Raw genomic sequence first — 22,742 nt, forward strand, 5'->3', positions numbered from 1 at the left:
CACGTGGACCCCCTGAGAGCACTGGTGTACCCCCTGACAGGCTGTGCTCCCCGCTTAGGCAATGGGTATGGGGGGCAGGCCGGAGCACTGGTGCCCCACCCTGCGAGCACTGGCCAGGGAGTTGGAGCGCTGGATGAAGCGCTGCAGTCACTTCCTAGTCAGTGTGATCGGCCGTGGGGGTCCCCCCACCAGTCGGTGAGATTGGCCGTGTGGGGACCGCCCCCCCACCCCCATTTGCTGTCTGGTCGCTAACTAGAGGTGGCACCAGTTGCCCATGGCTTTTATAGTGGCAGCCTGCATGCTCCACAATGGGGCTGTGTGAAATTTTCCCAGGTGTTTCGTTTTGAAGCTGTTTTGATGCGCTTCGAACTTGAAACAGTGAAATCTAAACGAAACAAAAGCCTTTGAAAGGAAACAAGGGCACTCAAAATGTTTAGAAAGTTTTAAAACATTTCGAAGCCAGGCTTACTTGGCTTCAGCGCTGGTTCCAGCTGGCAGCAGCACCCTCCTGTCATCCAGCGCAGATCCGGGAGCTGTGCCCCCTGGGAGGATTCTGGCACAGCCCCCAGCCCACACGGGTGTGGGCCCCCAGATCTGCCACCTGGATGACAGCATGCTGTTGCTGCCGGCTGGGGCTAGCAGCAGTACCAGTCTTCCCAGTGCTTGGGTGTGTGCTGCACCCAGTGCCAGTTTCAGCTGGCCGCAGCAGCCTCCTATCATCCAGCAGGCAGATCGGGGGCCCACCCACACCCCCAGGAGGGCTGCGGGGGCTGTGCCAGACTCCTCCCAGGAGCGCGGCCCCCTAATCTGCCTGCTGGATGACAGGAGGCTGGTTCTGCTGCCTGGGGCCAGTGGCAGCACCAGTCTTCCTGGTGCTGGGTGCCGGCTGTGCCCAGTGCCGGTCCCAGGCAGCAGCAGCAGCAGCAGCAGCCTCCTGTTATGTGATCTGGCAGACAGATCAGGGGCCCACACCCTTGAGAGGAGTCTGGCAGAGCCCCGCATCCCTCCCAGGGGTGCAGGCTCCCAGATCTGTGGGCCGGATGACAGGAGGCTGCCACTGCTAGCCAAGTGACAGGAGTTTTGCTTGTTAACACCTTGAGGTGCAGTTTCCCAGAAACCTCTGCACCTATCTCCTTGAAACTTGGCAGGCTCCGTGCCCTCAGAAAGAGACACCATCCCTGCAAGTTTCATCTGAATCAGGCTAGAAATTATAAAGTTATAGGTAGTTTCATGCTTCCCCATTATAGCCTATGGGTGAAACAGCAAAACAGCGTTGAAACGGTGTCAAAACAGCGAAACAGTTTTGACTAAATGAAAGGGAACAGTGCTTTTGAAATGAAATGAAACTCAAAACGAAACACTGTTCTGTTGAAACGCCGAAACAGAAGTCAAAGCAGAATGGTGCTGTTTTGCACAGCCCTACTCCGCAATATCTGTGAAATCAGGGGAGAGATTTTTAGTGAGTCTTGGGCTGAGGAATCACGGGAGGTTGCAGGTAGATAAGAGATGTGGGCGGGCAGCACATAGCACCCCACACCATCAGCATGGAGACAGTAGTTGGGCAGCTGTTCTGTGGGGTTGCCTGACCGCACATACTATGTCTGCTGCCGATGGAATTGGTTTTCTCTAGTCTGATGGATATGTTCCCAGTAGCTGCTGCTGAGTGTTTCTTTGAATAAAAATAAAATTTTCATTGCAACACAAAACTTCTTTCTGTCTCTTAAATACAGGCAGTCCTCAGACTTACGACACAACTGGTTCCTGAAAACCACATCTTAATTCAAAACGTAACTCAGAACCAATTTTCTCATAAGAAACTATGTTACAAATGGGGGATTGGTTCCTGAACCAAGGCCCAATACCCTATTTTCACCAAAAATACCCCAGAATGTTGTACTCGATCAATTATAGATGACTAATATAGCTACATTAATGTATTTATATTGTAAATAGCGATAATATTGATTTGGAAGGACTTCTTTGAGGTGACGGCTGGACTTTTTGAAGGGCTCTTGGCTGGAATCTTCTCAGGAGTCTCGGCTGCAGGTTTTTCTGGAGTCGTGTCTGCTTTCTTAAAGAAAGTGTCCAAGGAGGTTTGGACAGATGTTCTCCAGGGAGATGAGCAACGCAGCAAACTTGTTCACTGGCGTGCCTTTGAATCAGATCAAGCATTGTAAGTTGAAACTGACGTTATAAAGTTGAAACCGGGTCTCAATTTATAAACATTCTAAGTGCAAAATGTTGTAACTCAAAACATTTTAAGTTGAGGACTACCTGTACATTGTCTATAGTGGTGGGGAGGAGGATGTGGTGGTGGAGGGATGGGTGGGAGTCTCCCTATCAGCAGCTGCAGCTTTCTGTGGTTACTTGAAATGTGAATAGCCACCGGCCACTGGGACTGCGGCAGGGCATGGGTGGAGGGGAGGGAGATGCTCACCTCGTGGGGAAGAAGGGTTTGTTGTTGTCAGGCTGCCAGGCACAGTGCTGGAGCCACAGCCCAGTGGGAGGCCCCCTGCACAACTCAGTGCCTGACACCCGGCTTGGCATGTTCCCCCTCCAGCCAAGGCTCCCTGGACCTAGGCTAGCTATATGCTGTGAAGGGTTAATGAAAGCGCTTCTGGGCGATTATGTTAGCCGGCAAAGTGGCCCAGGTTGGTACCCATGTCAGGGTCCTGCCCGGGGCTTTGTGTGGAATGACTGTGCAGGAGTCCAGGTTGGTGGGGAAGGCTGCCTCCTAAAAGTCCAGGAGCACCCATGGGGTATGACTGTACCGAGAGCTAGTACATAATAAGTGCACGTCATGGAAAGACTGGTTAATGCAGGGGCGGGCAATTATTTCAGGTGGAAGGATGCTTATTGAGTTTTGGCAAGCTATTGAGGGCCACATGACAGGCAGCGAGGGGCAGATAAATATTCATTTTCTAAATTTTTTAGGAGCCCTGTGGGCTGGATAGAATGGCCTGGTAGGCCACATCTGGCCCACAGGCTGCATTTTGCCCACCCCTGGGTTAATGGGTGCCAAAATTTCCCTTTGTGTCGAGAAGATCTCCTTCACACAGGCAGATTAATGTATGGACCAATTGCTGGGTACTGGGTGGGAGGCTGCCACCATGCTGGAGCCCTGGGAGTGGCCAGAGCAGCTGGCAGTGGTAGGGAGCAGAGGGGTTATGTGGCCTGGGGCATGCAGGCTGCAGATTGCGGCTCTGCCCCAGCTATGGACCATGCTGCTACCACTGCAAGATGCCAAGCCAGCTGCAGTGCAGGTCCATGCTGTGCACCCTGCCAGAGGGGGCTGGTAGGGGGGGCAAATTGACCCCCAAAATTACATGTGGCTGCATGAACTGCCAGCACATGTGGCCCAGTCTCCATAGAAACCCCAGGCCCATGCTATCACAGTGCGGCTGCTGGAGTGTCCATGGAAACCAGCCACAGCCACACGGGCACTGTGAAATGGAGTCTGGCTGCTGGTTTGCTTTACTCAAGGGAAGGAAAGAAACATGGAGGGACATAGCCCAGTCTACCTGCCCCCCCCCCATGATTGCTCTTTATATAGTGATGTTTTTTCTACTGCCCCCACTGCCTATGGTGGTAATGTTTCCACTCCTTCTGTCCACACCCTTCAACCACACAAACCTCAGAACCCACCTGCATTGCAAGGGATGCAACAGCAGGTGCAGCACGTGGTAAGTTTGCCGTTGAGGGGGTGTGCCTTCGCACATGTTAACATGTTAATATTTTGGGATAACTTGCGTCTTTGTCATAATTGCCTTCCAGAAAAGACGTGCTTGGCAGAGGTATCCTCCCAGACCCCTCCCCTGGGCTATGCTGCATCCTGGGTGATACATAGACTTTGATAGACATAATGCTTGGAGAAATCTCCCATGGGAGATTTTGTAGCCTGTAGTGGGGAGGTGAAGAAGGTGGATTTGGGAGTATAGGCCAAAACCCATCTTCTTTCTTCCCCTGCAGGACTATTAGAAGATTAGAAATAGAAGAAAACTGAAGATAGAAGATGGTAGAAATAGAAACGGATAATAGAAGATAATAGAAATAGAAAATAGTAGGGTAACAAGAGAAATAGAAGATGCCACTGTCCAGCTGGCCCCATCCAGTTGAGGAAAAGTTTATTTATGTTGGCTGTTTTTATTCATTCATTCATTTATTTTAAAGCAATAAACAAAAAATAGTATATTTTATATTTTTATAGTATATAAATAATGGTTTATAGTAAATAAAGGCTTTAATTTATGAAGTTCCTTCTGGATGTGGTGTGCTTTTTTTTTTTTTGTAAGTGGATTGGCATGGGGCTCCGTATGGGCAGCTAGAGCTTCGAGGGGTGGGGAGGTTGTGTTTTGGGAGCGAGGGGATTACTGGATTGCTGCACCCCCTTCTGTAATTGAGTACCAAAAAGATCAGGGGTGTGGATTGTTATGCTGCTCCCCCTGGTGTAATGTACTTTGAATTGCGCACTGAGCTTAATTCAATTTAAAGGCACCTGTAAACAATAATGTATCAAATTAAAACAAATAATTTCAATCTTAATAAACCTATTTAATTTATTAATTAAACACATGTACAAGTGCCATAGGTGTTCAGTTCTGAGGGCTGCGGAGCTCTGGGCTACTAATTGCTAGCTCATACCATGGACAGATGCCAGTGAATGCATGGTATATTGTGTCTGAGGGATCTTCCTTCTGCAAGATGCTTAGGTGGAAGTATCTCAGTCTCTTTGCAGGGCTTTGTCTCTTCAGCCCTGTTACATGGTTCTCAATTCATGCTGCTTCAATATCTGTTCTGCTGAAAGTTCTTACCTTTCCATTGCATGTATTCATTGTTTCCTGTTAAGGGACTGCTGGGAAATGAGTTGTTTGAACTGATGTACGTTGCCTTTTTCTTGCAGGTGTTGTGTCTGTTTGTTTTGAAGGAGACAGTGATGGCTACATCAACCTGGTAGCATACCCCTTTGTGGAGAATGAGACTTTGGAACAGGATGACATGCCTGAGAGGGACCAGCCCCGACGCAAACACTCACGCAGGAGCCTTCACAGATCCAGCAGTAGCATCGAGCACAAGGAGGAGAAACCTGGGTTGGCCAGTGACAGCACTGAGAGGTAAAGGAACTGGGCTGAGGACAACACAACTTTTAGGGAAGCCACTTTTATGTACTTCTGTGAGCTTTGTGCTCCCTAATGACAGTTCTGCAGTTGCACATGCTAGGCTGAATGTCACATGCTTGCTATCTTAGTGGTTGCAGAGTCTTTTAGGACTTTTGTCACATTCCTGCTTCTCTGTACCAACCCTTGACTGCCACAGGATTGCCCCATTTTTAGGCAGCAGCTCTTTCCAGATACCACGCTAGAGTCAGGTGTGTCCTAGTGAAAAGGCCAGCTCTGCTGTGCATTCCTAAGGTTTGTTGAAGGAACTCTCTTCTATTCACTGGGGCACCCTACTAAAGTTGAAAACCTTTCAGAGTTCCTTTGTGAGGGCTGCACTTTCCTGGCTAGCCTGTGCTGTCTGCTAGTGCAAGCTCCTAAGATCTGACACAAGATTGTGGCTCTGTTGTAGTGCCGGCAGAATGAATGCCTGGCTTGCTCTAATTGTGAGCAGTCTGAGTGCTATACAGTTGCTGCTAGGAAGGCCCTGGATTGCTTAGTATTCTGATATGAAGTTCTTGCAACTGGCTAATGTATAACCTGAGCCTTGGGTCAGGAATCTCTTCCCTTAGACAGGACACTGGGGACATTGACAGGCAGTTGTAAACATCTCTGCAGGTCTGTTGAGCTTTTAGCAGCCCAAGCAAAGGACTGTGCTGATGGAATGGGACCAGCCAGACTTCAGAGTGCAAGCTGTCCTGTGCCTCAAAGTGAGTCAAAGATTTCTAACCTCTGCACAGATGGATTGTCCCCCCTTTTTTCTTATGTAAGTGTAGGCAGAATAGCTAAACACAGCTCCATCCAAGTATGAAAGAGAAGACAGGTTTGCAGAGAGGTCTGGAATACTTGTCTGTTCCCTATTATCTTAGTATGTGAAAGCATAACCACCATTGATCTCTGAGTGCGTAGTGCCCTTTAAGCCCCGTTCTGTAAACTTAGCACAGGCGCGGTTTAAACTGAAACCCGAAAAGCATTGTTCTGCTACCTAGAGATGTTGGTTTGCTGCAGGGAAGCTGGCATTTCTGGGTTGTGTGAGGTATATTGTAGGAGAGGAACAGGGAAACATTGCCTGATGGGATGATATGTTTGTTTGTGCCTTTATAAGCACTCTGGAACTGTAGTCTAATTTGTGTCTGAAAGGGCAGCTGCTGCATACAAGTACTACCAAGGAGATCTGTTTTCTTCTCTGTTCCAACAGCATCCAGGAAATGAAGAGTCCCAAGATGGACTTGCACATCCATTCAGATGTTCCATTTCAGATGCTGGATGGAAACAGTGGTCTTAGCTCTGAAAAGATTAGCTATAACCCATGGAGTTTGCGATGTCACAAGCAACAGCTGAGCCGTATGCGATCAGAGTCCAAGGACCGAAAACTCTACAGTATCCTCTAGAAAGCAGAGCCATGTGCTGCTCGCTGCCTCTGCTTCACACCTTTGCCTGGAGTGGCTAGCACTTAGCACTCAGGCTACTGTACCTGGAGTACATGCTTCCCCTCAGCTAGCACAAATAGTGACCAACTATGTCAAGTGCTGGGGGCCTTTTCCTTTACTCCTCCACTATGAACCTTCAGTGGCGGCAGTGGCAGAGACCTGGGAGATGGATGAGGTTTTAACTAACTCTGGCTATATCCACTGGCTAGGCCTTACCTGTCTCACTACATCATCTCTTTTCAATTTCTTTTCCTCTGACAGCCTGGATGTGTATTTCTGTCCAGTAGCATTGTCTTGGTAGCTGCTTCCTCTCTTGTTTTGTTGAGCCTTTTCTCTTTTCTTTCCTGCTTTTTTGTTCCCCGTTTCTTTCCTGTATTGGTTTTTGAACCATGTTTTTTCCTTTCCCACACATGCTTTTTACTTTAACTCTAGCATCTCCCAAAGCCTCTTTTGAGCCCAGCTGTGGTAGTGCTGATGGGGGGCAGCTCTGACAGATGTGCTAACCTTGACACACTTTCCAGAGTTCCTTTTGCTGGAGAATGTGGTGCACCATTTCAGGTTTCCCTGTGTACTAGACCTGAAGATGGGGACTAGGCAGCATGGAGACGATGCCTCTGAGGAGAAGGCTGCTCGGCAGATGAAGAAGTGTGAACAGAGCACCTCGGCAACACTGGGTGTGAGAGTCTGTGGCATGCAGGTATGGTATTCCCAGGGGATCTCTCTGGAGTGCCCCTGTGGCATAGATCCCTTTCCACTCCTGCTTAGAACTGCAGGAGCCCCCAAAGGGAACACTCTTTACTAGGCACAGGAACTTCCATCCTTCAGTTAAGCTGCATGGCACCTTGATTGTAAGTGTTGCTTTGTTTCATAGAGCATGTGCTCAAGACATTGCTTCTGTGTCTGTTTGACTAGAGTGAGGGGATCTGACTTTTTTTAGGATAATGTAGGCTGTGACCTACTTTTGTACATTAGCAAAATACCCCCCAGTGTTTTGAAGATGTGCTAAAATCCAGCAAGCCTACATATTTTTGGTCTAGCGGTTTGACTTTTCAGCCAGAACAGCGGTGTCTTTAAGGTTTTGTGTCCAGTAGCACCTGATATCCAACCCTGTGGCTGAGATGGAGTACCCCCCTTATTATTTTATTCAAGACTTGTCCTTTTTAGGGGTCTAAATCTATTTTCAGGATTATGCAGCAGTGAGTGATCCAGGTTAAACATGCACCACACTGATTGGCAACCAGTAAGTAGGTACTACGTGGAGGGACCATGAAGGTTTGGAAAGCCATGTGGCTCAGTGGGTAACAGTTTTGCTTCTGGGCCACATGGTTATACATTTAATGTCTGTATCAGCACTTTGCATGTTGCTGTACCAGTAGATGTTGCTGCACTAGATACCTGTAGATCTGCCCCCAGTTGGGAAATGCCGATTGCTGGGCAGCTATCATTCACACAAGCAGAACCCCTTGCCCTGCTGACATTCTATACTGGGATATCAGGAGCATTAAAGGTACTAGCCAGTCCTATTTTATGCTACATCGCTTAAGCAGTGGTGGCTGGACAGGACAATCTCCTCTTGTTGCAACACAGGGCAGCCCAGTCTAGTCCTTCTGCATATCACTACGATCTCGTCATGCTTCCCATTTAATATGTGCCTCCTCTGGCATTCTAGGTCTATCAGCTGGATACAGGCCATTACTTATGCAGGAATAAATACTACGGCCGTGGCCTTTCCATTGAAGGGTTCCGCAATGCCCTCTACCAGTATCTCCACAATGGCATAGAGCTGCGCAAGGACCTCTTTGAACCTATACTCACCAAACTCCGGAGCCTGAAAGCTGTGTTGGTGAGGCAGGCCTCCTACCGCTTTTACTCAAGCTCCCTCCTCATCATTTATGATGGGAAGGACAGCAGGGCGGGGATGTTTCTGGAGCGCAGGGCAGAGATGCGCCTGAAGCGGGTGGACAGCTCTCTCTGTGAGAGTCTGCAGGATGGCACAAGCACAGAGCCTAGCCCCTCAGCCCAGCCTAAGGTGGATGTGCGCATGATTGACTTCGCACACAGCACATTCAAGGGCTTTCGGGATGATCCCACTGTGCATGATGGACCTGACATGGGTTATGTATTTGGGCTGGAAAGCCTCATCAACATAATGGAACAGATGCGTGATGAGAACCAGTAGTCTGAACTGTGCTCTTTCATTGATACTCTGGTGGCAGAAGCAGACAGGACCACCTACTACTGCAGGAAAAAACAAACAGCTTTGGTTTTAGAGGATTGTATTGCTCTGCTGTTTTTAAATATACCCTGGGACAAAAGAGCTGAGGCATGCGTGAGGATCTCTGCTGTCCTGCTTACCAGATGGCTCGTATTGCACTTGGCCCTACCTTCTGAAGGAGGACCTGCCCACAGAAGAGAGAGGAGGAGATAGCTCATCAGATGGGGTAGGATGTGATGGGAGGTGGGTCTAGGATTCTATTGCTACTGCTCCTTCGAAGCTCTTAGCAGAACTTCCAGATTGAACTTCTCTTCTGTCACTTGGAATGGGCATTCATTAAAGTAAGAGCCAGCAGTATCTGTGGAGTGGATGGAAGGCAGCACATTCATGCTGTTCTTATGTACTGGCTGTATTAATGCAGCTAACCCTGCCTTGGGGTTGTGATTGACCGAGAGGTCTGTTTTTGATACTGCCTTTATCTTCTCCCGTTTGGGCACTGTGACTAATCATCCCAAACAGGCAAGAATAAATGACCAAATGAACCCCAATGCAGGACTGCAGCAGAGGGGAAATGGCCACAAACCATGGGTTGCTCCAGAGTTAGTCACTTACTTCCCCTGCCACTTTTTGTAACTGATTGTTAAACTTGGGCAGGATCAGTAGTGATGGCTTAGGGCTAGCAGGCAAACGTGAGGCTTCTGTGATACTAAACACCTCACTGCACTGGCCCAATGAGAGTTCAGCTAACTGACTAGCACTAGTGTCAAGAGCAAATTAATACAACCACCATCTATTCTCTATAGTTCATCAGGCTATTTTCATTCTCTCCATTTGTGTAATGTAGGCCTAATAAATCACATGCAAGTATCTCCCTAGCCATGTGCAGACCAGGTGCTGCAGCACAAAATAGTTGTCTTCCTTTAATTGGGCTGAACAAGGCTTTCTTGCCTCCCACTGCTGCTTTTGCAGAGTTTTTTCACTAATGCTGGGGCAGTAGAAAAGAAGGGTGAGGGGATGAGGGTGGATAACAAATTTCAAAATGAAGACGACAGTCTTGATTATTGTGACAGGGCTTCAGTGGTCATAGCCTTTGTGCTGACTGTTGATCCTGTGCTGGAGTTGGTCCTTCTTCTGTGAATGGAAGCAGCTGCCTAGCTGCCAAAGTGACCCTGCAGCTAGAAGCACTGGAATCATAGTCCAGCTTAATTTCAGGGAGCTGTTATTTGCTGGCCTGGTTGTTGTAGTGAAGCATTGGTGTCTCATGCCTCTGTTGGACAGAACAAAGTTTAGCTTCATTTTTAAATCTGTGCACCACTCCTTCACAAATGGATTTCTATGTTGGAACTTAAAAGAACAACAAGGAAGCAAGTAACTGATTCTCCTCCTAAAACTAGTACAGCAACTCAACCTCAGAGTTAAAGGTAAGTGCTTTACCTGTGGTTCCTGGTGTTAGGTAGCAGAGGAACTCTGCCTGGGCATTTCTGTGGCCTTTCGAGTGAGCCCAGCTGTAACAAAACAGTTGCTGCTGATGGGTGTGTAGTTCTGCATGTAGCAATGCACTAGGCCTTTTGGCTACACACTTTGATGGGGAAGCATTCTTGCTGAGCTGCTGTCATCTGTAATTGCTGCAGTGTGGGGTTTGGGGCAGTGTGGAATGGGAAACTTGGATTTCTGTTACAGCTGTTCTTTGAGGGTGGGGGTGTATTGCTAAATTTGGTTTTGGAGCTTAACATTGTCCTTGTTTGTTGCTGCTCTGCGGAGTGCAGTTAAAGCTGTTGCTCCCTTTCAGCCTTCAGATGATGTTAGGGTTCTTGATTATAATGTTATGACATTACATTTGTTGGGTTACTCCTTCTGCCCCATTCTGCAGGATATTGACTGTTTTGCTTCCTCAAGGAGCGGCTAGTACAGAAACAAGTCTAGCTAGAGGAAATGCAGTCACTGAAGGAAGAAAGGGAAGTCTAAGATAGCTGTGAAGAAATCTGGAGTTAATGTCCCTGGCTTTACCTCACCCAAAGACTGTTCTTTATGTACAATGACCAGTCAAATCTGACTCTGGTATTCTTTCTCCTTTAATGCCCCTCGTTTTCCTTGGTGTCTTCTGTGGAAGGTACCTCTAAAGAGGGGCATTTCACACAGGGGATGGAGCACCCCTACATATCACCTCATCTTTCAGCATTCCCTTTGCCACCTATTCTAGTTATCAGAGTTGGTCTTCTATGCAGCCCTACCTTATCTCTCCCATTGATCCCATCCTAATGCTGAGCTTAAAAATGGCTGTCATGCCACATGACATCTTGATATGTATTGTATCATATTTTTGGTCCAGTATAGTCCCTGTATTATAGCCTCACTCCAGGATCAAGCTGAGGAGTAAAGGAGATGTTCTAGAAGTAATGCTGTTCTTGTTCTAACGGTAAAGTTTGGTTCCTTGTGAGTCCTTTTTAAAAATCCCATTGGACCCTACAGATGAGATTTTCTACAGCCTGTAAATTGTGTTGAAAATAACATATTTTTCTGACTGTTACCAGGATTTTTTCTTACAAGACCTGTGACTGCTGTTTGTGTTTCATTTAGACCAAAAATACTCAAGGTCTTGTTTTGTTAGCAATGTAGAATGTTGGCATTTCCACATGACATGATTGCAAAGCCCAGCAGTGTGCAATAGCAATAAGCCTTCTCGTGGCTTTGCATAGGCTTTAGGCTTTTTGAGCACCTATACACATGCTGGATGTCTGATCTAACAAGTGGTAATTAGCATGCATCAGAGCAGAGTTGATTAATGCAGTGTGCTGGAGAGTGCTAATTAACATACTCCACTAGTTTCCATGTCCTGTATTCAGCACCCCCATGCTTGAAAATGGGAGTGGAGGCACTTTTAACTAAAGCTTATCAAACGAGCTTTAGGTAAAATGCCCCCGCTGCCATTTTCAAGTGCAGGATGCTGAATACACGATGCTGAAGGCGCTTTAATTATAGTGGCTTTTGGAGGCACTCTAATTATAAAGTGCACCACCCCTCACCCCTGCCCTGCACCCCAGCATGTGTAAAGATACCCTTGGAGATTTAGACTTCTGGAGGCCTTAGCTTGGGGAGAGTGTACTGTTCAGTTGGAGTCGGAGGAGCCCAAACTCAGTTGACACTGCTCTTTATGCTCTTGCCAGGGCAGTAGCAGCTGAAATCCTTGTACGTAAGCAGAGCAAAAGGTGGATAGAGCTTGTGATGAATGCAAGGTACTCTCTCCTAACTAGCAGTCAGTCCAGGTGGCACTGGTAAGAGTAGCTCTCTGCCAGCCTTGCCCATGTCCCACCATGTGGGCATGCTGCTGCATCAGCCTCTGCAACTTGGTGCTTCTCTTTAAATTGACAGCAGCAGTAAAGCTGTCTTAGCAAGGCAAGCATATAGCTAGCTCTACCACACATGAGGAAAGTAGTTTTCACCAGCTGCTCTTTGCAATAAGACAGAGATGATTGTTTGAATTTGCTCTTTGGGCTAAACAGGGAAACACTGTTGGTTTATCACAGACTTCCTCTCCACTGATGTCAGAAACAGATCTGAACAGATGCTTCCAAAATCTATGGACTGATTCTCCAAGCAGATTACCCTGCTTGTTATTCCTCTTCACTGTCTATCTATAACACCAGTTTTTGCCAGAGTGAGACTTGCAGATCCAATCACTTTTGGGTAGACTTCAGTTTTACTTATCTTGCAAGGAAGAGAATGAAATCAGCCTGACAAAACCACCCCTGCCCCCTGCTAATACACAACATACTTTAGCTCACTAAAGTGAGTGCTGGTACATGGTTGAGGTAAGCTTTGTTTCATCTTGTTTTGCAGGGAATGTTACTTTGCTATGGATGGAGCTAAAGAGATTTTTAATAAATGTAGCACCAAAAATGGCCAGGATTTGAGCATTTCTTGTTAACACTGTAATAGGTTTCCTCCCTTATCATTCACTCCCCCAACCTGATAGCAAGAATGGAGAGTCTCTGGTTAGCCTCTTTTCTAGGTAATCTGCCAGCTCTTAGTGTTGCCTCTGATTTGGTAAATCCTCAGGAGGTAATTTTGCCTTTTCTCCTGCTTGGTAGCATCCTCAGGCAAACATGCCTATTTAAAAAGGAAGAAGGGGAGGGGAGGGGGGCAGGGAATCTGTCTTGGATTCTGAAGCTACCCAGTTGTTCCTCCGTGCCAGACAGGTTAGTATATCATTGATTTGACTACAAAAAGAACAAAATAAAGGGTTCTTTCCATCCCTCCCCACATCCCGCCCTGGGAAGCAGACTGTTGTGGCTGGTTAAAGCACCATGGGGAGGCAGAAGTGAGTTGCCTTAAAGTAAGCATCCTCAGAGTTCATAAATGCATATGTCCCTACATTTAAATTTCAGAGGGACTAGCTGAAGTGGCCGTAAGGACAGCTATTTGGTGTTGGAGTATAAGGTCTTGGTGGCACTTCTCTGGACAGCCCTTTCCTACACAGCCATTTTGCATGCATTGTACACAGTCGAAACTACCTTAGGTGAATGTATAGGTTCTCCTTTCTGCCCTGTCGTACTGCAACAGCAGAGTTTGTTCTCTTTTCAGAGCTTGTTGACATTTCATGCTCAGCAGTGTGAACTTCTGTATCAGAACTAGTATGAACTGTGTAGTTGTCCTCATGTAGAAAGATGGACCAGCTTTGCCACCTTCTGGAATACATAGCCAGTCAGTTTCTAGCAATAGCGTGATCTTCTAGCAGTGGGAACGTGTAGGTCTGTTAACAAAAGTGTTTTTTGTTGTTTTGTTTTCTTCTTCCCCTGTATCTTGGTCTCAGTGGACTTACAAACATGGGCAAAAGGGAACAAAGCTTCCTCAGATAAATACTTTGCAAGTGGGATAGTAGCAGGGGGCTTATTTCACCACATAAAGGCACAGGGATTTGTGTGGGTTGCTGCTGCTGTCTTGTGGAAAATAGTGTTGTGGATTCCTTCTCCACTCCTGCTATGACCTTGGGGTTATGCTTGCCCTGTAGCTTGTCACCAACTACCTTGCTCTCTCAGTGGGATCTGAAGCCATTCTTCTCAGCTGGCAGCCGTTGTATTTCGACTTGCAGAAGGCTGGGCTGGAATGTATTAGAAACTATGCTTGAATGCCGTCACTTGAAGAATGGGTCTATGTAGAGATGCAGTTTACCTAAAATATGCCTGGCTCCATGATGTAGCATATGCAGCAATTCTGAAAAATTGGCCCTCCATTAACTGGCTTCATCTTGCCTCCTTTACAAGAGGGAAATCTGCCATGGGGACAGTGCAAACTATTTCTCTGAGCTGGAGGGAGGGTTGAAAAGGAAAGGAGTTGCCTCAACAGCTGAAACTTGTTTTCTCCTGCACCTCTGCCTGTCCAGCAGGTTTGTACCAAATATTCTGCCCCCTGCAGAGGACCAAACCCTGAGTTGTGGCATGGCTGCAGACCTCTTCCCTTCAGGTGTTAGACAGCATTTATATGGGGCCAATGGATGAGACAGTTACTGGAGAGGTCTGTGAAAGGATGTTTGCCCAACTCAGATCCTCACTAGCAACTTGTCAAAAATTGCTGGAATATACCTAACTCCTACAGTAAAGCCAATATCATAGATGGTATGGAGTAACAATCTGTGAACATGGCAGCTCTCGGCATGTTTTATTGCTTGCTGTGATGTCTTCTCCAGAGAGGTCACAATGTAGCTGCCCTCCCTAGTCCTGCAGCTTCCTTCTGTTTTATATAACTGGTCCCATGTCCTCATTTTCCCACTCCCAGCCTATGCCTAGAACTGAAAAGTTGCCCAAAGCAGAAGTTCAGATGTTGTTGTTTGTGTTTGTACTGTTGCATGTTTATCTCAGGAGCAAAATGCTTTTGTACTTGAAAAGTCCAGGTGAGGAGGGTCTATTGGGAAGTGTTGGGGGCCTTGTAAAGGTAATAATGGTATGGGAGGGAGGAAGCAGCACAAGCCCTCTGCAGTGCAGAGTGTTTGTCCCCACTTGCCCTCCATCCCTCAGCTTGTCTGGGAGGGATGTGGCATCACATATTGTCTTCTAGCATTTTTTTTGCTTACTTTTAGTATTCTCTTAGCCTCATTCTACTGGACAGATCACGCTTATGGGCACGAATAAGTACCAGTATCTGTACTACAGACGCTTCACCATTACCTCTTTTGCTGTCTCAGTCATGTATATACAAATAAAATCTGCTAGAAGTTTAGCAGTGAAATGTGTGTCCTTATGCAAATTCCGTGAAACAAGCTGGATCTTCTGAAATCATAATGGGTAAGAAGTGGACTGCAGGAGAACCCACCAGTTGCTCTCCTGGTGGCCTTCTTACCCTGGAGAAGGGAACAGATTCAAGAGGATTGGGGGGGGGGTAGGGTATGCAATATGAATACCAAGCAGCTGGGCTGCTTCTATGAAAGACTATAAAAACCTGCTTTACCATTTCTGGCTGGATAAATTGGCTAAGGTGGATGGATGTCACTGGAGAGGCCTCCCAGTTATCAGGAAAGCACATCCACCTCCACCATCTGAGTTGCTTGGGGCAGGATTGCTGCAGCCCCTCTTGACACCAGCTCCAGCACGAAGACTTGTAGGCAGAGATGCTGGCAATGGCGCAGTGCATCCTCTCCAACTTTCCTCCTTATATCCCCAGCCCCACCGCTGGCCTTCTCATGCAAACCACGTGCAAGTAAAAACAGGAGCTGAAAACACCTATTTCCCTCGGCCTCCCTGCCCCCTGTAGCCCTCTCGAGCGGAGGGGCTTGTGTTTGCAGAGCTGCCAGCGCTGAGCCCCTGCAGCTGCAGGTTTGGTTGATGTTAACGAAGCGAAGCAACTGTTTCAAGAGCAAGGAGGACGCCCGCAGTGCAGACAACCGGCAGCGGCTCCCTCTATTTTCTCGGGGGAGAGCGTGGAAGTGAGAGCTGCCGCAGAGCCTCCAGAGCGAGCCGGGGGCTGCGTCTCCTCGAGGCACGCAGGTCCAGCCGAGGCAGAGCGCGCGCCAGGGGCGGCTTCTGGCTCCCGTGACCGCCGCCGCCCGCTCCGCCCACGGCCACAACTGCGGCACGCGACAGCCCGGCCCGTGCTCCGGCCGCCCCGCGCAGGCGCCGCGGGGCCCGAGCCACGGCGCAGCCCCTCGCTCGGAGCCGCTCCGGCGCGCGGGGTCAGCACAGCAGCCGGGGGCCGCGCGCGGGCAAGCGGCATCCCCACGCGTCCCGGCGGCTGCCCCGCCCACTCCGCTGACGTCCGCCTCCCAGCCCCGTGACGAGCTGCCGCCGGCGCCTGCCCAGACATCGCGCACGCGCAGCCCCGCCCCGCCGTCGCGTGCTTTGTGCGCTGCGCGCCTGCGACGCACCAGTTGTTATGGCAACGCGCGGAGTCACGGCCTGTCCGCGAGGACACGCAGGCGAGCTGGATTGGTGTGCCCGCTTCGCCCCGCCCACCGCCCGCCAAGGGGCCGGTCGCGGCGTGAGGCGACGGGCACGGTGACGTGGCGCTGCCGGGCCGGGGCCATGAAGGCGCTGATCCTGGTGGGCGGCTACGGCACGCGGCTGCGGCCGCTGACCCTGAGCGCGCCCAAGCCGCTGGTGGATTTCTGCAACAAGCCCATCCTGCTGCACCAGCTCGAGGCGCTGCGCCAGGTGGGCCGGGGCGCCAGGGGGACCGGGGGGTGAGCTCGGCCGGGCGGGCGCTGACGCCGCCGCTTCCCCCGCAGGCGGGCGTCAGCCACGTGGTGCTGGCCGTCAGCTACATGTCGGAGGCGCTGGAGCGGGCCATGCGCGAGCAGGAGCAACGGGTAAGGCCGGGGGCGCGGGGGGCGGGCGCAGCGCCGGCCTGTGCTGACCGCGGCCCCGTCCCCCGCAGCTCGGCATCCGCATCTCGCTGTCGCACGAGAAGGAGCCTCTCGGCACAGGTGGGTGGCGCGGCCCCGGGGCGGGCGGGCGGGGCCGGGCCGCGCTGCTGGGCGCCGCTGAGCCGCGCTGTGCCCACAGCCGGGCCCCTGGCGCTGGCCCGCGAGCTGCTGGCCGAGGGCACCGAGCCCTTCTTCGTGCTCAACAGCGACGTCATCTGCGACTTCCCCTTCGCCGCCCTCCTGCGCTTCCACCGGCACCACGGCCGCGAGGGCTCCATCGTGGTGAGTGCGGGGCTGCCGGCCCTTCCCTCCCGAGGGGCAGAACGGGCACCTGTGGCTGCGGCTGCATCGCCTGGGTTTCCAGGGCCGAGGAAGTGCCCGTGTGGCAGGGAGGGGCGCAGAGGCGCTAGCTCTGCGCGGGGCTGCCCAGGGGTGACTCCGAGCCTCGCAGGTGACAAAGGTGGAAGAGCCGTCCAAGTATGGCGTGGTGGTCTGCGACGCGGAGACCGGGCGCATCCACCGCTTTGTGGAAAAGCCGCAGGTGTTTGTGTCCAACAAGATCAATGCTGGCATGTACATCTTCAACCCCAGCCTGCTGCAGAGGATCCAGGTAGGTGGCTGGCCGCCAGCAGCAGCAGCAGCCACATATTGGAAAGAAATGGGGGAGCAGAGGGGGAGGGAGTGGATCTCCTGGGGTTATGTGCATGCGAAGCAGGGGAAGATGGCAACTGAGGAGGACAGGGGGGCTGCACTTCCAGGGCAATAGGAAAGGCAGCACTTGGTCACTCCAGCAAACTAGCCTTGCTGAGGAGCCAAGGGGGTTGGTAGGAACCAGTTCTGCTCACACGGTAGATACGTGAGGATGTTTAGCATCTCTGGGGGGCTGAAAGCTGCGTATTCACAGGGTGCGTTGGTGAAGAGCAGGTCTTAGACTTGATAGGAAGGTGGGGAAGGCTAGGAATCTGGGAGCTGTGAACCCATTATCTTTAGTGTCACCTGGGAGTCCTGTGGTGGAACTGGTCTTGATTTGGCCCCATGTGTTCATCTGCAGCTACGGCCCACTTCCATAGAGAAGGAAATCTTTCCAGTGATGGCCAAGGATGGGCAGCTATATGCCATGGAGCTGCAGGGTAAGGGTCCTGTCATTCCCTGGACAGAGGTGGCTCCTCCCCCAGCCTTGTCCTGTCTCAGGGAAAAGGAAATATGTCTTTCTGAAAGCTGCAGTGGCAAGAAACATCCTTGTTCCCTTGCTCTGCTGTAAGGTAAAGGAGTTTCTTTCCTTTTGCCTTGCTTCAGAGTTGTCAGGGTACTCACCCCAAACTGATGTGCCTCTTGTATATAACAAAACTGGTGACTCAGTATCAGATGGGTATTTCTTTTCTGATGGGCTGAGCTGTTGACTTAGCACCAGCTTCAGGTATATGGGGGGGGGGTCCTCTGCCTGCAGTAGCATCCTGGGGTCTTGGGCCAGCCCTGTGGCATGTGTCTTATGGACTGTCAGTATTGCTCTGTTCCTGCAGGATTCTGGATGGACATTGGGCAGCCTAAAGACTTCCTGACAGGCATGTGCATGTACCTGCAGTCGCTGAGAGTTCAGCACCCAGAGAGGCTGCATTCAGGCCCTGGCTTTGTGGGGAATGTCCTGGTGGTAAGTGCTGGTGAGCTCTGCCAACCACCGCTAGGCACATCACTAGACTAGCGCCTGTATATACCCCTTGCTGTGCTGGGGTAATGGGATATACCAGTCCTTCACCACCCGTGTAGCTGGCCTTGGTGCTGGGGTAGTGAGCTGGAGGAAAAGGAAATACCTGTTTCCCCCTTGACCATCTGTGGAGCCACTTGGGGCATTTCCATCCTAATATGCTCCATCCCCTTGATGAATGCAGAACCAGGAGCAGAGTAACACTGGAGTGATAGCCTCCTATTCTAGGTTGCAGGACACAAGTTGCTTTGCTACTGTGTTACAGCAGATGATAGCTTTGGCTTTTTCAGTTCTGTTTCACTGATAGATTGGAGGCTGCTGTCTCACTCAGGGTACTGACCCATGACCCCGCATAGGAAACTAGCTGACCTGCTGCACTGGCCTGAGCCTAATCCACCTTTTTATGTGTTCTGGCTGTGTCTTTCTATGGGCATCTGGGCAGTATTGTAAAAGCTGAGACAAGAGTGGCTTTTGACCTGATAACTGGGGGTTAGCTCCAGTGTGGACAGAGAAGGATACTGGTTGTCCATACCAGCATAGTGATGCTGGGATGGAGGCAGTCCCCAGAGGATATCCAGTGGACTATTCTGTATGACTAGGTGGGTTCAGCAGTAGGTCCCACATACTGTCCAAATGAGGCTGCATCCTGGCTTTATGCATCAAAACTAGCTTTGTCTCTGTATTTTCCAGGTCCTGTTGCCCTCGTATCTTGTGTGTTCTTTTATGCAGTTGCATAGCTCATAGCAGATTTCTGCTTAAGTGCACAGTTTCTGCTGGGTTCCTTTCCCCTGATAGCTTGTAACACTGTAAACCCAAGCCCAACCCCCCAGGATGAGCAGGCAGTTACTCTGGCTGAGCATGCTGGGCAAGGGGCAGGTGCAGCAGAGTAGAACACACCTGTGCTCCTCTCAGCCAGCTATGTACAAGCTGGCATACCTAATCCATCATATGCATATAGCACTGCACCAAGGGATGGGTCTGCCTAAGGATGACCTGGGCATGCTTGAAGGGAAGGTGGGAGCCTAGGGCTAAGCTTCCCCAGCACTTGTGGACCCTTGTGCCGATCTGCAACATTTCATGTGGTACTTCTCTCTTTTTGCCTGACAGTGGGTGGCAAGTTAATCATTCTGGATGCTTGCCATGCAGGGGCTGTCCCTTAGCTGGCAGGCCCTCAGCTCTGCTCAGAGGAGAACCCATCCAGTAAGCCTGTTGTGGCTGGCTCAATCTAGCTCAGGGTATAGGTGTATTCAGGGCTAAGAAGTGGGACAGAGGGGTCCTCTTTAGCATGATGATACAGACTTTTTAATGGGCAAAATGCCACCCCGTGGTTACCTCTGCTGAGCCAATCTCTTGCCCTCACTATCAGCTCTACCATGCAAAGAAACAGGGCTAGGGCTAGGTTATATTGTTTTGAGAACAGAGCATTAATTCCCTCAGCAGTACAGGCAGTCATCTACTGTGGGAAGAGGCTGCAGAGTGATGGGTGAACCTGACAGCGTCTGCCTCTCTGCTCTTCCAGGACCCCACTGCCAAGATTGGCATGAACTGCACTATTGGCCCCAATGTTACCATTGGGGCAGGAGTGGTGGTGGAGGATGGGGTGCGCATCAAGCGCTGCACAATCTTGAAAGGCTCCCAAATTTGTTCTCACTCCTGGCTAGAGTCCTGCATTGTTGGCTGGAGGTCTTCTGTGGGCCAGTGGGTAAGTACTTGTGTAGGTTGACTTATGCCAACAGAAGGGGCTGGCCCTGGCAGGAAGCCAGGTAGTGAGTGGGTTCACTCGTCAGACCTCTTCCTGCTGGTTCAACTGGCAGTGCAAGGGCAACTCAACAGGAGGCGTGCAAGAAGCACTGTGGCCAGATAAGAGTGCACTGGTCTTCTTGCCCTTAGCCATATTCTTAGTGAGGACCTGGCCTCTTCTCACAAAGGTTTTAAATACAAGTGAGTTTGGTACCCTGGGAAGGGGCAGCCTGGCATCATTCTTGACCCAAGAGTACCTGCATTGCTAAAGATAGTCTTCTTTTGCATGGCGGTGCAGCTGCTGTCCCCCAGCTCAGTGGTGGTGACTGGCTGCAATCTGCAGTAGACTGCCTCTGCTCTGAAAGCAGCACTGTGCTGGATGCATGACCACTGCCCTGTCTTGGCTAGGTGCGCATGGAGAATGTGACAGTGCTGGGTGAGGACGTCATCGTCAATGATGAGCTCTACCTCAATGGGGCCAGTGTGCTGCCTCACAAGTCCATCTCTGAATCTGTGCCAGAGCCACGCATCATCATGTAACGTCCCTGGAGTCCTTGCTGCTGTGCCAGAACAGTCCGAGATTGCCAAGGACTCTCCAGGCCAGTGCACTGGCTGGATTAAATATTTATAGCTCCTTGACTGAACGACTAACCCTTCATTTCTGGCACAGCCCTGTAAAGGACCATTCTCTGACTAGGAACCACGCATGTTGGGAGCTCTCCACCACTGCAGCCGTCAGTGGGCAGGGCCAGGCAGGCAGCTGTCAGCACCCACCTCAGGCTGTACCTTGTCCCCTCCCCCCTCCAGGACTGGAGCCATAGGCAGTCAGGTTAAAGGAGGCAGAAAAATACCAGAAAGCAGGAGCACTTGCTTGTTTACAGCCATGAAATATGGATGATGCTGGGTTAATGGTATAGGCCTGGCTCATACCACTGCTTTGTACTGCTTGCAGCATCTTGGGCAGGGTGCCCTGTCATGTAGGTGGGGTAACAGCTCTTTTTTAAGTGGAACAATACCAAATGCAGTTACAGCCTAACAAGAGATGGTGTGGCTCTGGTGTAGGCTTCTTTCTGCTGCTGTTCCTGTGCCCCTGAGGTAAGGAGACTACACTATCCTGCAGGAGCAGCTGGATGTCAAGTTCCTTCATATTCCATGGCAGTGCCATGAAGCAGTAGCTTGTCTGCAGCTATATACAGAAGAATAATAATTTAATGCTCCATTCCATAGACATAGTGCCCCACTTTAGGGGCAAGTCAAACACAGTACAGATGCACATAACTTAAAGATCCCTACCATGGCTTAGTGCCTGGAATGAGGCTTGCCACAAATCACATGCTATTGCTTATTACATGTCACACACACCACACAGCCCATAGCACTAAGCACCACTGCAACTGAGCCCTAGGTCTGCGCCAGCAGGAACAAGATCTCTGTTTCCTAGACAAAGCTTCCAATAACAGTACGCGACAAAACCAGTCTGCCTGCTGAATCTTTATAGCCTGGGGGCTGGGAAGCTGAGGCTGCTGGTAAGAAGGCTCTCACCTTGGACTATAGGATGATGGCACCTCTGCTTCTCACAGAAACAATGACAAATGAGATGCTGAACTCAGCCCTGTCCTGTCAGGCCCAGAACAACTGGATTAGTAATGACTATGACCTCTACCCCCCAGCAACAACACCTGAGGCCCATTCTTTCCTCCCCTTTGCCCAGATGCCATTGCCGTGGGATGCTTGCTACCTGGAGTTACCTGCTAGCATTTAAGATCCACCAACTCAAACAGGCACTTTCACCTACAAATGGTAATGGCAGCAGGACAGATGGCTGGAGAACCAGGAGGAAACCAGACTTCAGCCTTTGGAGGTTGAATTGGGATTAACCCTACCTAGTTTAGACCTAGCCCCTGGGGTGGCTAGAGCTCTTGCTTTATAGAACAGGCATCCAGAGGAGGGAGGCCCTTATTTCTGATTAGGCTACCAGAGGAAGCTGGAAGCCATAGACCTGGCTCACAGTCCTGCCTCTATAAAGAGCCTACTAGCAGGAGAAGGAAAGCAGGCACTGTGCTAGGCACAGGGCAGTGACTGGGCCTGGGTACAGTAGCCCCTTGGCAACAGAAGAGCTTATAAATAAACCAAAGCTGGGCAGTTGAGCCCTACGGTTAAGTGAAGTGAAAGGGGCCCCGAGGATCTGGCAGGCCCTGCAGTAGAGTCACATGCTAGGAGCTGGCTGGTTTAGTGAAGTCATCTACACCTGTGATGGTGGCCTTGCAAAAGAAGCAGTCCTTGTTGTTCATCAGGTGCTGGTTAATGCAGGCTCTAGAGAGACAAAGCACAAGCTGTCAGGGAGCAGTGTTGAGCCCCTCGTTCCACCCAGATTGTTCCTTGGATGCTTCAGGACAGATCCTGATTCTAGTGTCTGCAGCATGTGTTTGGCAACTGGCATGAGCAAGTGCAGGCCAAAACAGGTTCTGCACTGGGCACCAAAGCCTTAGCCCAACAAAGAATATCCAAGAACTGCAGGTTTCCCAAAGGGTGTGGGTCTGGAGTCTCCAGCCTCAGGGCACTTGCACAGGAAGAACAGATGCTGTGGGCAACTGGAAGTGCCCAGGGAAGACTACTAGAGCCGCCATAAGTTCTTAGCTGATCTGGCTAT

The 22,742-nt window shown here is 50.3% G+C and overlaps 3 protein-coding genes across 10 annotated transcripts in view; 2 read left to right on the forward strand and 1 right to left on the reverse strand.

Moving 5' to 3' along the window:
* Positions 1-13,551, forward strand: part of IP6K1 (inositol hexakisphosphate kinase 1) — a 103,418-nt gene extending 89,867 nt beyond the window's left edge. For all 3 annotated transcript variants that reach the window (XM_090023044.1, XM_090023045.1, XM_090023046.1), the window contains 4 exons: positions 4,901-5,111; positions 6,352-6,533; positions 7,105-7,280; positions 8,253-13,551. In XM_090023044.1, coding sequence (XP_089879170.1) covers positions 4,901-5,111; positions 6,352-6,533; positions 7,105-7,280; positions 8,253-8,762 — 1,079 coding nt within the window. In that variant the 3' untranslated portion in view covers positions 8,763-13,551. The remainder of the gene's footprint in view (positions 1-4,900; positions 5,112-6,351; positions 6,534-7,104; positions 7,281-8,252) is intronic.
* Positions 13,552-15,772: 2,221 nt separating this feature from the next.
* Positions 15,773-20,731, forward strand: GMPPB (GDP-mannose pyrophosphorylase B). 2 transcript variants are annotated; one of them, XM_090023049.1, is made up of 9 exons: positions 15,773-16,438; positions 16,513-16,593; positions 16,662-16,710; positions 16,790-16,932; positions 17,102-17,260; positions 17,702-17,780; positions 18,171-18,308; positions 19,872-20,054; positions 20,501-20,731. In XM_090023049.1, exons 1-9 carry the CDS (start codon positions 16,310-16,312, stop codon positions 20,530-20,532), a joined length of 993 nt encoding a protein of 330 aa, XP_089879175.1. In that variant the 5' UTR covers positions 15,773-16,309; the 3' UTR covers positions 20,533-20,731. The 2 variants fall into 2 exon arrangements, with proteins under 2 accessions (XP_089879175.1, XP_089879173.1); XM_090023047.1 differs by having other exon boundaries at positions 15,820-16,438; positions 18,171-18,298.
* Positions 20,732-21,283: 552 nt separating this feature from the next.
* RNF123 (ring finger protein 123) overlaps positions 21,284-22,742 on the reverse strand; it is a 126,885-nt gene continuing 125,426 nt past the window's right edge. For all 5 annotated transcript variants that reach the window (XM_090023037.1, XM_090023034.1, XM_090023036.1 and 2 more), the window contains one exon: positions 21,284-22,405. In XM_090023037.1, coding sequence (XP_089879163.1) covers positions 22,306-22,405 — 100 coding nt within the window. In that variant the 3' untranslated portion in view covers positions 21,284-22,305. The remainder of the gene's footprint in view (positions 22,406-22,742) is intronic.

The sequence above is a fragment of the Crocodylus siamensis genome, chromosome 11, assembly GCF_052110815.1.
Source record: "Crocodylus siamensis isolate JL-2025a chromosome 11, ASM5211081v1, whole genome shotgun sequence".
Lineage (NCBI taxonomy): Eukaryota > Metazoa > Chordata > Crocodylia > Crocodylidae > Crocodylus > Crocodylus siamensis.

What these genes read in the sequence shown, in the direction of transcription:
- GMPPB (XM_090023047.1), top strand. Translation starts at nt 16,310, where the DNA reads ATGAAGGCGCTGATCCTGGTGGGCGGCTACGGCACGCGGCTGCGGCCG. An exon ending in AGCTCGAGGCGCTGCGCCAG is followed by an intron (nt 16,439 to 16,512) that starts GTGGGCCGGGGC and finishes CTTCCCCCGCAG; the next exon opens with GCGGGCGTCAGCCACGTGGT. An exon ending in TGCGCGAGCAGGAGCAACGG is followed by an intron (nt 16,594 to 16,661) that starts GTAAGGCCGGGG and finishes CGTCCCCCGCAG; the next exon opens with CTCGGCATCCGCATCTCGCT.